The sequence below is a fragment of the Chiloscyllium punctatum genome, chromosome 19 (genome assembly GCF_047496795.1).
Source record: "Chiloscyllium punctatum isolate Juve2018m chromosome 19, sChiPun1.3, whole genome shotgun sequence".
In the NCBI taxonomy this organism is placed as follows: Eukaryota; Metazoa; Chordata; class Chondrichthyes; order Orectolobiformes; family Hemiscylliidae; genus Chiloscyllium; species Chiloscyllium punctatum.
Genome location: NC_092757.1, coordinates 94,207,100 through 94,219,960, shown reverse-complemented (window position 1 = coordinate 94,219,960; position 12,861 = coordinate 94,207,100). Strand labels below are relative to the sequence as shown.

At 44.9% G+C, this 12,861-nt stretch overlaps 1 protein-coding gene across 1 annotated transcript; it reads right to left on the bottom strand.

The window, feature by feature from the left end:
• Positions 1–275: 275 nt before the first annotated feature.
• Positions 276–8,147, bottom strand: LOC140491215 (uncharacterized). The gene is made up of 5 exons (XM_072589196.1): positions 8,040–8,147; positions 7,611–7,687; positions 6,798–6,941; positions 334–1,362; positions 276–290 (listed from the first exon to the last, which is right to left on the bottom strand). The coding sequence occupies exons 2-5, from the start codon at positions 7,674–7,676 to the stop codon at positions 276–278; spliced, it is 1,254 nt and encodes a 417-aa protein (XP_072445297.1). The 5' UTR covers positions 7,677–7,687; positions 8,040–8,147.
• Between the last annotated feature and the right edge of the window lie 4,714 nt (positions 8,148–12,861).

The window sequence follows — 12,861 nt, the reverse complement described above, 5'->3', positions numbered from 1 at the left end:
TGGCCTCACCTCCTCCCCCTCTCCTTCCAATGGCCTCACCTCCTCCCCCTCTCCTTCCAATGGCCTCACCTCCTCCCCCTCTCCTTCCAATGGCCTCACCTCCTCCCCCTCTCCTTCCAATGGCCTCACCTCCTCCCCCTCTCCTTCCAATGGCCTCACCTCCTCCCCCTCTCCTTCCAATGGCCTCACCTCCTCCCCCTCTCCTTCCAATGGCCTCACCTCCTCCTCCTCTCCTTCCAATGGCCTCACCTCCTCCTCCTCTCCCTCCAATGGTCTCACCTCCTCTCCCTCTAATGGTCTCACCTCCTCCCCTTCTCCCTCCAATGGCCTCACCATCTCCCTCTCTCCCTCTGCCAGCCTCAGCATCTCCCCCTCTCCCTCCCCCAGCCTCATCTCCTCCCCTTCTCCCTCCAATGGCCTCACCTCCTCCCCTTCTCCCCCCAATGGCCTCACCTCCTCCTCTTCTCCCTCTCCCAGCCTCGCTTCCTCCCCATCTGCTTGCATCATCTCATCCCCCTCTCCCTCCTCCTGCCCACTCTCCTGCCTTTCCCCTTTTATCTGTTTTATATCCATGTTGTCCCCTACCACACCCATATTTTTCCCCATCTCTGCCCAGTCTCCCTCAGTCTCTATCTGCCCAGTACTCACTTGTCCCACCTCCTCAGAAACCCCCTCATCCTGCTTTGCCTCCATCTTCCATGAGCCTACCTCCTCCCCATCTCGTTTCAGCTCCCCAAATCTCACAACATCCTTCAATTGCCCCAAATCACTGCAGGACAACATCCCTACACCCACAGTCCCAGTGCCAAGAGGTGCAGAGAGTCCATGAACTGTTGTCAAGTTACCAAGCAGATCTTCCCCAAGACCCTCATCCCCCTCCACTTCAGGAAGGATGGTGCAGGAATTCCCTGTCAAAACCGGAGGGCAATCGCCTTGAGGTACCTCTGGCTGTCCTGCCATCTCCAGTCTGGAGGACAGAGAGTTCCCTTCAGCCACACTGGGCCCAAGATTTGGACCAGCTACAGTCTCAATGAGAGTTGAGGATCCGCCTGGTGCCAATCCTGAGGTTATGGCAGTGTCGCTAAGTGACAGCTTGGGCTCTTGCTTTGCCTCAGTTTTGACTGGCTCCTCTTTACGGACAACGCATGTAATTGCTTCTTCATGTCGACGGGCTGGAGTGGGATCCTTGGCCTCTATCAGCATGATCTCAGGAACTGGACTGTCAAGGCCAGGTTCAGCTGTGTGGATCAGTGGAGTCAAGGCCCTCGCCTGGGGAACACAAACACGGTCCTCTTCCACAAAGATATTTTGACCGGGATCTTCATAAACCAGCTTCAGACCTGGCAGGCCATCATCCTGTAAGTTCAAAGCAAAGACTCTCAGGAGAGGTTTTCTCCCCAAAGTCAAACACAGGCACCGCACACATGCCAATATAAATCAGGCAATAGCTTCAGGTGATCTCAGGAGGAACGGCAATGTAGAATTTGCATTTCTAGAGCACCTCTCATGTGTTCACACAATCACGTTCTTTCAAGTTTTGAGCACAAGAACATTGTGGAAAACATAGCAGTGAATGTGTGCATAGCAAGCTCCCACCAATAGCAATGCCATGAACATTTAGAGATGTTGTGATGGATTGAGACTGTGTGACAATGCACACATGCAATATAGCCAGTCAGATTTTACACCTGATGATTTTTTAAACATTTTTCCCCCTATATAAACTTCAGCAATCCTGCTGTTTGATACGATATAAAACTTAGCCTGACCTCTTCTGTCAGTTGTTTCTAGGGAAACTAGGCGAAGAGCAAGCATTTGGCATCTGACCCTTGAAAAACATGATTTCAAGATAAAGATCCCTGACATGAATCCTATTGGTGGACCATTATCCCTGCTGTCTGGGTAGCTCACTAACTGCCACTAGCTTTTGGTACAATTGAAAACATTCCACAGCTACTTCACTTACTGAATATAAGGAGCAGGAGGCAGCCATAAAGCCCTTCGAGCCCTTTCTGCCCACAAGACCATGGCTGATCCTTCTATTTCAACATGTTCCCGGTATCCCTTGTTGCTTGTAATGTAGACATCTATTGACCCTAACTATTTACACTGTCATAACATGGGCGTCTAGTGCAGCAAAGTCGGGCTGGTGTAGGTAGGATTATAGGGGAATAGACATGGTGGGCTGAAGGGCCTCTTCTGGAATATCAATATCGATGATTCTATGACTGAGCTTCTGGTGTCTCTGGTACACTTTGCCAAAGACTCACACCTCTAAATGAAAAACTTCCACACTATCGCTTTCTTAAATGGCTTGCTCCTTATTCTGAAACTATGCTTCCTTGTTTGAGAATCACCAGCCAGAGAAAACACCTATCCAGTAAGCCACAATCTAGCGGATAGGTGAGAGGCTTTTTGCTAGGATGGTGATGGCTAGCATCAGGGGACACAGCTTCAAATTGAGGAGTGATAGATATAGGGCAGATGTCAGAGGTAGTTTCTTTACTCAGTAGTAGGGATGTGGAATGCACTGCCTGCAATAGTTGTAGACTCACCAACTTACAGGCATTAAATGGTCATTGGACAGGCATATTGACGAGAATGAATAATGTAGGTTAGATGGGCTTCAGATTGGTTTCACAGGGCGACGCAACATCAAGGGCCAAAGGGCCTGTACTTCACTGAAATTTTCTATGAATTTACAAAAGTTTGAATGTAGGATGTCTGGAGGTTGTGAAAAGTGCAAATTTGCTTTTCCATTTTTCAATTTTTGCAAGGTTAACTGGTGATTCCATGGAGTTCAGAGAGCAGTTAAGCAAATACTTTAGAATGGATGCATTGAAGGAAATCTATTGTATTAAAGGTTTATAAAAGTATCTAGGTGCAGGAGTAGGCCATTCAGCCCTTCAATCCTACTCCACGTGACTGATCCTCTATTTCCACACCATATTTCCTTTTACTCCCTATTACTCTTGATACCTTTAAAATCTAAAAGTATATCATCTCTCTCTTGAAATAAGTCTGTGACATGTGGTAGAGAATTCCACAGATCCACTTTCTTTAAGTGAAGAAATGTTTCCACATTTCCGTTGTAAACGGTCTGTCCTGTGACTGTGTCACTGAATATATTATAGACTCCCCACACAGAGAAAACATTCACCCTGCATCTAGTCTATCCAGCCCAGAGAGAACTTTATACATTTTGATCAGATCCCCTCTCATCCTTCTAAACTAATCAACTCAAGCCTAGATGAACCAGGTTCTCCTTGTAGAGCTGTCCTGTTACCCCCGATATCAGCCCAGTGAACCTCCACTGTACTCCCTCTATGGCAAGGTATGGAGGGCAATGATGTACACTATACTGCAGGTCTGGTCTAGTTCGGAAGTTAAATCCTCTCGCAATGAAGGCCAATGTGTCATTGGAATTTCTAACTGCTAGCTGCACCTGCCTGTCTACTTTCGATGACTGCTGTACAAGGATCCCCAGATCCCTTTGTACATCCATACTTCCCAATACACCATACTCTTCCTTTCTGTTGTTTCACACTAAAATGCACAGTTTCACATTTAGCCACGTTGAGTGAGTGGGCAAACACAGCAGATGCAGTACAATGTGTACAAATCACCTCCATCTCCTCACAACCACCAACTATTTTTGTGTCAATAGCTAATTTGGAAACGTTGCATTTGGTTCCCTCATCCAGATCATTTAGGAATTTGGATTTTAAAGTGGAGATCTGATGAACAGTCACCATGCAAAATGTTAACTCTGCTTTCTCCCCACAGATCTCTGGCATCTGCAATTCTTTGAGACTAAATAAACTATCTGGGAATTAATTAATTTAATACTTACAAGTTGATCTTTTATGAAATACAGAAAGAAAACTTGGCTTGAATTGAGAAGAACAGTTTCGGACTAGATAGAGGATAGTTTTCAGAGCTGGGGAAATGTCTTAAAGCTGTTTTAGCAGTTTAAGTAGAGAAAGTTTTACTTAAAGTCCATGAAGCAGCTGGTGGCTATAAATCTTGAGGAGAGATAGTAACAGAAAACCACATCTGGTGAATGTATAGAAAGTAGGTGAAAGGAACTACTTGCAACCTTGTCACATCAGTAAGAATTTAAATAGTGAAGGTAGGAGTGTTACTTCACGAGAGCTGAGCAATATAAAGGATAGGAGTAGGAAAAGCACTGAATTGTTCTTTTTGCCGTTAATCTTAAGACTTTCTTTAATTGTTAAACATATGCTTTGCTTATTGTGTGTAAAAATATCTTTTTTTTTAAACAAAGGAACACCGACAGCCTCTTGTGAATATTTTCTGTGACTGACCACTTCAGTAAACAAAGTGTAAAAATAAAACTTGGAATCTATCAAGCCAGGTTTTACTCAGACCTGGCTTGTCCAGTATTACCTATCAGCTGGGATTATAATACTGCACAAACATCTGACAGGCAGGGAATTTAAGGGTCACATGATAGATTTAGAAGAAAGACGTGGGGATGCTTGAGTGGAACACAGAAACTTAAAAATAGGAGCAAACTATTTGACCCTTCAACCCTGCTCCACCATGCAATCTGATCAAAGCAATCCATCATCCAACTTAATACAGCGTTTCTGCTTTCTCTCCAATACCTTTGATTCCTACAGCTCCAAGAACTATATCAAACCTCTTGAAAATATTCAATGTTATCACCTTAACGGTGGCAAAGAGCACCACAGACTTGACACTCTGAGTGAATAAATTCCATTTTGCCTCAGTTCCTAAAGACCTACTCCATATCTGGTTCTGGACTCTCCAGTCATCCAGAATGACCTTCCTGTATTTACTCTGCTAGAATCTTGTAGGTTTCTAGATCACCCCTCATTCTTCTAAACTCGAGCAAATATAGTCCAAAATTGCTCCAAGTATACATCAGTTTCTGCAGTATCATTTTAAAGCAATCTGGACCAAAGTGTCAATATATAGAAAAGACTTTCCCAATTTAACTAAAAGAGACAAAAATTAAAATCTTGAGTCTGTGAAACATATGTTGTAAAGAGTAAATACAGGAAGGTCATTCTGGATGACTGGAGAGTCCAGAACCAGATATGGAGTAGGTCTTTAGGGACTGAGGCAAAATGGAATTTATTCACTCAGAGTGTCAAGTCTGTGGTGCTCTTTGCCACCGTTAAGGTGATAACATTGAATATTTTCAAGAGGTTTGAGATAGTTCTTGGAGCTGTAGGAATCAAAGGTATTGGAGAGAAAGCAGAAACGCTGTATTAAGTTAGATGATGGATTGTTTTGATCAGATTGCATGGTGGAGCAGGGTTGAAGGGTCAAATAGTTTGTTCCTATTTTTAAGTTTCCGTGTTCCACTCAAGCATTCCCACGTCTTTCTTCTAAATCTATCATGTGACCCTTAAATTCCCTGCCTGTCAGATGTTTGTGCAGTATTATAATCCCAGCTGATAGGTAATACTGGACAAGCCAGGTCTGAGTAAAACCTGGCTTGATAGATTCCAAGTTTTATTTTTACACTTTGTTTACTGAAGTGGTCAGTCACAGAAAATATTCACAAGAGGCTGTCGGTGTTCCTTTGTTTAAAAAAAAAGATATTTTTACACACAATAAGCAAAGCATATGTTTAACAATTAAAGAAGGTCTTAAGATTAACGGCAAAAAGAACAATTCAGTGCTTTTCCTACTCCTATCCTTTATATTGCTCAGCTCTCGTGAAGTAACACTCCTACCTTCACTATTTAAATTCTTACTGATGTGACAAGGTTGCAAGTAGTTCCTTTCACCTACTTTCTATACATTCACCAGATGTGGTTTTCTGTTACTATCTCTCCTCAAGATTTATAGCCACCAGCTGCTTCATGGACTTTAAGTAAAACTTTCTCTACTTAAACTGCTAAAACAGCTTTAAGACATTTCCCCAGCTCTGAAAACTATCCTCTATCTAGTCCGAAACTGTTCTTCTCAATTCAAACCTGGCATCTTCCCCTGCCACCGCAGGAAGTGCAAAATCTGTGTCCACACCACTCCCCTCACCTCCGTCCAAGGCCCCAAAGAAGCCTTCCACATCCGTCAGAAATTTACCTGTACCTCTACCAATGCCATCTACTGCATCCGTTCCACCCGGTGTGGTCCCCACGTTGGGGAGACAGGACGCCTTCTTGCGGATCGTTTCAGAGAACATCTCCGAGACACCCGCACTCACCAACCCCAGTGCCCCGTCCTGAACTCTTCAACTCCCCCTCCCACTCCGTCAAGGACATGCTGGTCCTGGGCCTCGTCACCGCCAAACTGTTACCTCCCGATGCCTGGAGGAAGAACGCCTCATATTCCGCCTTGGAACCCTGCAATCACACGGGATAAATGTGGATTTCAACAGTTTCCTCACTTACTCTCCTCCCACATTATCCTAGTCCCAAGCCTCCAACTCAGCACCACCCTCCTGACCTGTCCATCACTGCCCCCTCTGCCCTATCGCCTTCTCCCTCACCTTCATCTATTTATTGCTTTCTCAACTACTTTACCCCCAACCCCATTCCCCTCTCATTTATCTCTCAGCCCCCGGTCCACATTGCTTATGCCCAAAACAGCGATTCTCCTACTCCTCGGATGCTGCCTGACCTGCTGTGCTTTTCCAGCGACACACTCAACACCTTAGCCATATCCGATTGAGTGATGAAACACCCTTGAGGGGCAAAATAACCTGATCCCATTCCTATTTTTCAATTGCTCTCAAATGATACCAATAGTTCTCCAGCAACTTGCTCCACTACCAGACTTTCCTCACTTGCCTGTAGGTGCAGCCTGCGCATCAGTGGTGTCAGGTTAGACCCTGGCAGAATCTCCGAGCGCCTCTTGCTACAGGGATTCTTCACGTCCCTCTGAACATTGCACTGAGGCAAAACATCCTGAAAAGGGACTCGCACGCCCTTGTTGGTCGGCTACACGGGAAACAAAGGAGAAGTTTCAAACAGCTTGGAGGAACAAGTTAAATTCAGGCATCACTCAATTAGAAATAAAACACCAGTTCAATTCAGGTCCCGCCTCCTTTTCCCCTCAAATGAAATTTAATTGCAGGGAACAACACAGTTAAGATGGATCAAAACTTTGGAACTCCTTTCCAAAACTCATCCACCTTGAAGACTAACCTTAAAACGCTACCTTTTCTAAGTTACTGGTCACTTGTCATAATATGTGGCTCAGTGTCAATTTTTGTCTGTTTACATAATTTTGAGGCAGCTTGGAACATTTCATTATATGCTGGATTACTGTTGAGTGATCACTGATCACCAGGAAGGTGATCTTCTGTTCTCCCTCATCCAGAACACATTAGAAATAATTCAAACATTTTCTGGTCTGTGTTTTTTTTCTATGACGCAGATTATTATTGCACCAGGTCACAGCGTGGTTCACAATCTGCAATCCTTTTCTGATTTAATACTTATAATAATTTATTTTTAAAAGGTAACATCATTAGAAAGCACTGTTTGCTAATAAGGTGAAGCTGTATTGATGACTGAGAGCAGGCTGCATTCCTCCTTCTCTCATCCATCTACCTTCCAATTCCCCTACTTTCAGGTGTTGTAGTCAGGATGGATGACAATACGTACAGTTTGGATTTCCTCGCCCTCGTTCTCAGAGGAGGATGATTTCACTGATCTCCTTGAACTGAACATTCTGTCTTTATCTGGAAGAGAGAACACATACAGGATCTTAGCTAAACAGGATCTGTGTCGCGCAGTGATCAATGAATGGCGGGGCTGGGACAAATAGAGGATGAAAGCAAGTGGAATGAGTGTGTAGGGTGGGGACAGAGTGTGGGAAAGGAGAGAAGGTGGGGACAGGTTGAGGGTAGGGGGCAGTGGAAGAGGGAGTAAAGGAGAGGAGACAGGGATCGGGTAGAGGGAAAGCAGCAAGACTCAGGATTGGCTCGGAGGGTATCTCTAGGAGAAAGTGAGGACTGCAGATGCTGGAGATCAGAGCTGAAAATGTGCTGCTGGATTCCTGAAGAAGGGCTTATGCCCGAAATGTCGATTCACCTGCTCCTTGGATGCTGCCTGACCTGCTGCGCTTTTCCAGCAACACGTTTTCAGCTCTGAGGGTATCTCCCTGAGTGTCCTGTCCCAATCCTATTTGTAAACCTGTTTTCACTCTCCCCCCTCCTCATCTCTCCCTCCAACTCCCAAACCTGTTGCCTCTCTCTCTCTCTGTTCCCCCACCACCCTTTCCCTTCCTGCCCTGTTCTCACTCACCCTCTCACCCTACCCCCCTCCCCACTCTCACCCTCCCCACTCTCACCCTCACTCCCTCCCCCTCTCTCTCACCCTCACCCCCTCCCTCCCTCTCCCCCCCAAGCCCCCAGCCCCTCCCCCCTCTCCCCCCATCCTCCTCCTCCTCCTCACCCTCTCTCACCCTCACTCTCTCTCTCTCCCTCCCTCCCTCTCTCACCCTCACACCCTCCCCCCTTCCCCTCCCCCCCTTCCTCACCCTCTCACCCTCACCCTCTCCCCCTCCCCTCTCACCCCTCACCCCTCACCCCTCACCCTCACCCTCACCCTCACCCTCTCCCTCTCCCCCTCCCCCTCTCCCCCTCCCCCTCCCCCTCCCCCTCACCCCTCACCCCTCACCCCTCACCCCTCACCCCTCACCCCTCACCCCTCACGGTGGTAGTGGGGATCTCCCACTCCCATGTATGTCAGTGTGTCTCTGTCTCAGATCCTCCCGCCGTTTCTTTCTCTCCAATTCATATCTAACCGCTCCGCCGCTCATTGGCTGCGTCTGACATCAACGCCCTGCGTCGGTACCTATTGGCCTGGGCCAGTTACCAGGACAACCCGGGGATTAACGACGAGGGTTCAGGCGAGCCAGGAGGATCGGGGTGCCGCCGTCTGGCAGCGCGACCCCCAGCGGCCGGAGGCCAGGCCACAGCAGCTACTGCAGCTTCTGTTGATGGAGAGCACTAGCTGGAGCAATGAACATCAGTAACTGGCATTAACTTGGTCTCAGCTTGCAAAAATGACCTCTCATAAACGAGATTCCAGGTTTTCCAGTCACTGAATCCCCACGGTGTGGAAAGAGGTCATTCATCCCATGAAGTCCACACTGACCCTCCAAAGAGTATCCCACCCAAACACAGCCACCCCACCCAACTTTATCCCCTCATTGCCCATAACCAACCCACCTATCCTGCACATCTTTGCACTGTGGGAGGAAACCCACATAGACATGGGGAGAATATGCAAACTTCACATGAAACACTGTGAGGTAGCAGTGCTAACCACTGAGCCACCATGCAACCCACTGTAGTAAACAATTTGGGTTGCTGATGTTGAAAGTCATTTTTCACTGAATGTGTGTGTTCCAGTACTCTGCAGACATGATTCAGGACGAAGCATGCCTTTCTACTCAATTGGGAAGATTGCCGGTTACTGTTGATGTGCAATGTATTTCCCCTCAAAAATGGGACCTTTCAATGTCAGTACAATATGGTAACACCCCTTTAACTGTAGATTTGTTACCTCCAACTCCATACAGTTTTAAGTCAGGTGGTAAAATATTCATATCCACTCACCACGAGTTATCTTTTGAGATTAGAGGGTGAGGGAGAGGGAGGATGGATATGTAGGCTTCCAACACAAAAGGGTATGGTGGTCTTGCTGGGCCATGATACTCCAAGTTTGATCATGATATTCCAAGTGAGAAAGGAAAGAACAGAGTGCACAAACATTTTTTTAAAAAGTAAATAGGGTCAAAGGGGGGACAAAATAGTCAAAAGGCAAAATTAATGCTGCAGCATTTGGAACAAAATAAATGAATTAAGGGCACAGATAGAGATTAAACGGTATAATCTTATCACCATTACGGAGAAATAAGGAGCTCTAAGGAGCTCAAAGTTAGAAGCTAAATACTCAGGGTTTGTGATTTTTTAAATGGACCACCAAAAAGGAGAAGTTTGTGGGATGGCTTTGTTAGTACAGGATGGAATATGTGTGATATCAAGAAATGATGTGGAATCAGATGATGTAGAATCCATATGAGTAGATGTACAAAATAACAAGAGGAAGAACATAGGACCAGGAGTAGAATATTCTGCCCCTCAAGCCTGATCCAATATTAAATAAGATCATGGCTGACCTGCAATCTAACTCATATACCTGCCTTTGACCCATATCCCTCACTATCGGTGCTTAACAAAAACCAATCTATCTTTAAAATTATCAACTGAATCACCATCCACTGCAGTTCATGGAAAAGAGTTCCAAACACTCTTTGTGTATCGAAGTGCTTCCTAACACCTCTCCTGAACAAGTCTGGCCCTAACTCTCAGACTATGCCCCGAGTTCTAGAATCCCCAATCAGTGGAAATAGTTTATCTTTACCTACCCTGTCTTTTCCTGTTAATATTATGAAGACTTCAGTTAGATCGCCCCTTAACCTTCTATATTCTGAGAAAATAATTTGTATAATCTCTCCTCAAACTTAACCCCTGAAGTCCAGGTATCATACTTATAAACCTACTGTGAACTGCCTTCAAGGCCAATGTATCCTTCCTGAGGTGTGGTGCCCAGATCTGCTCCCAGTGGGATCTAACCAGGGGTTTGTATAACTGCAGTATAAGTTCTGCATCCTATACTCCAGTCCTCTCAATAGAAAGGCCAGTATTACCTTAGCTTTCTGCATCTGTTTGTGATATTTTAATGATCTCTCCACCTGAACCCCCAAGTCTCTTCGGACATCCACTGTATTTAACTTCATAACATCTAGAAAGTACCATCATCTGTCCTGTTTTGGTCCAAACTGGATAACTCACTCTGGTGGGAGTAGTCTACATGCCCTCTAATAGCAGCTGTTCTGGAGAACAAAAAATAAGTCAGGATAAGAGCATGTACAAAAGGCACTGCATTAATTATGGGTGAATTTTGACAATCTTGTACTAACAAAACCATCCCTTCTCCCTTTCCTTTTTGGCTGTCCATTTGAAAAATCACATACCCTGAATACCAGATCCGTGGTAAACCAGTGGAATAGACAAGTTTTAAAAGAGGGACATAACAAATTGTTAGGGTAAACTAGCAAGTAATATAAAATGTACAGTAAGAGCTTCTTTAAATATATAAAAAGGAAGAGCAAGCCAAACAAAACATAGACCCCTTAGACTTTGATGCTGGGGAAATAATAATTGGGAACCAGGAAATGGCAAGGAATTGAATAAATACTTTACACCAACCACCCTGTACCTTTGGGCAAGCAAGTGCAGGCAGATGGTGAAGGAGAAATAAGCAGCACACCCTGATAAGCAATCCCAGCAATTCTGTGAACCCCGTATATAGATCAGGAAAGTCCATGACCTGGTTTAGAAACACTTGAGGTAGAGTCAGTGATCTAGTTTTATTCTACTTACTTCTATAGGATCAAAGATTCAATTAATTTCATGCATAACTATCTCAAGTCCCTTTATGTTGCAGCTTCCTGCTGTTTCTCTCCATTTCAATTATATTCTGTTCTATTGTTCTCCCTTCCAAAACAACCAACTTCATACTTTCCCACATTTTACAGGTACTCTATTTGCCAACTTTTTTGCCAGCTTGTCCAACCTATTGAGATGGCAACTCTGACAGGATTGACTTGGGAGGGGATTTATTGAAATAACAAATCTTCATTGGTCAGAGCGTTGAGTGTAGACGTTCGGACGTTACGTTGCACCTGCAGGACATTAGTGAAGCCATTTTTAGAATATTGTGAGCAATCTGGTCACCCTTCTGTAGCAAGGATATTGTTAAATGTGAAAGAGTTCAGGAAGGATCTACAAGGATGTTGCCATGGTTGGAGTGTTTGAGCTATAGGGAGTGACTGGAACTTTTTCCCTGGAACATCAGAGGCTGAAGGGTGACCTTATAGATGTTTATAAAATCATGAGGCCATCGATAGGATGAATAGCCATGGTCTTTTCCCCAGGGTAGGGGGGGTCCAAAATTAGAGAGCAGAGGTTTAAGGTGAGAGGAGAAAGATTTAAAAGGGACGTAAGAGGCAATTTTTTCTTGCAGAGGGTGGTGCATGTGTTACATTATGACACAATGACTGCATCGATAGCTGTCTGTAAACAGTTTATACCTTTCTCACAACCTGCCTTTCTTTCTGAAAGTCCAAATACAGCACATCTACTTCGTTCCCCTCTATCCATTCTGACTGAGACTTAGAGTCATTGGTTCATAGAGATGTATAGCACGGAAACAGACCCTTCGGTCCAACTCATCCATGCTGACCAGATATCCTAACCCAATCTAGTCACATTTGCCAACACTTCCTACTCAGAAACAGTTTACAAATAGCCACAATACGGAATTATTCTGGGGCTGTTGTCAGAGATCAATGTTTACCTGCAGACCAAAACTTTATAATTTTCTTCAAATTAAAATTGTGAAATTTGTGACACTCAAACATAAACGGGTAATCCAAGATGGAGGATGGAAAAAATTTCTGGCTGTAAAAGCTGCTCCTTTTTTGAGGCATTTTAGGTGCTGGAGGTGATTTCCTCAAATTCCAGGAGCTGTAATTCCTGTTTTATATGCTGTTGCATTGTTTTGGAACTTTGGAGAAAAAAGTCACACACTCACATCAGCAGTTTTAAAGGGGAGAAGAGCAGACAAAGGAAGCACATGATGAGAACAGTGCAGGAGAGGGAGAGAAAAAAATCTGACACTGCCTTTGCTGTTTGAATTCATGTATAAACAATTGCAACATTACAGAGACATTTGGATGGGTATATGAATAGGAAGGGTTTGGAGGGATATGGGCCGGGTGCTGGCAGGAGGGACTAGATTGGGTTGGGATATCTGGTCGGCATGGATGGGTTGGACCGAA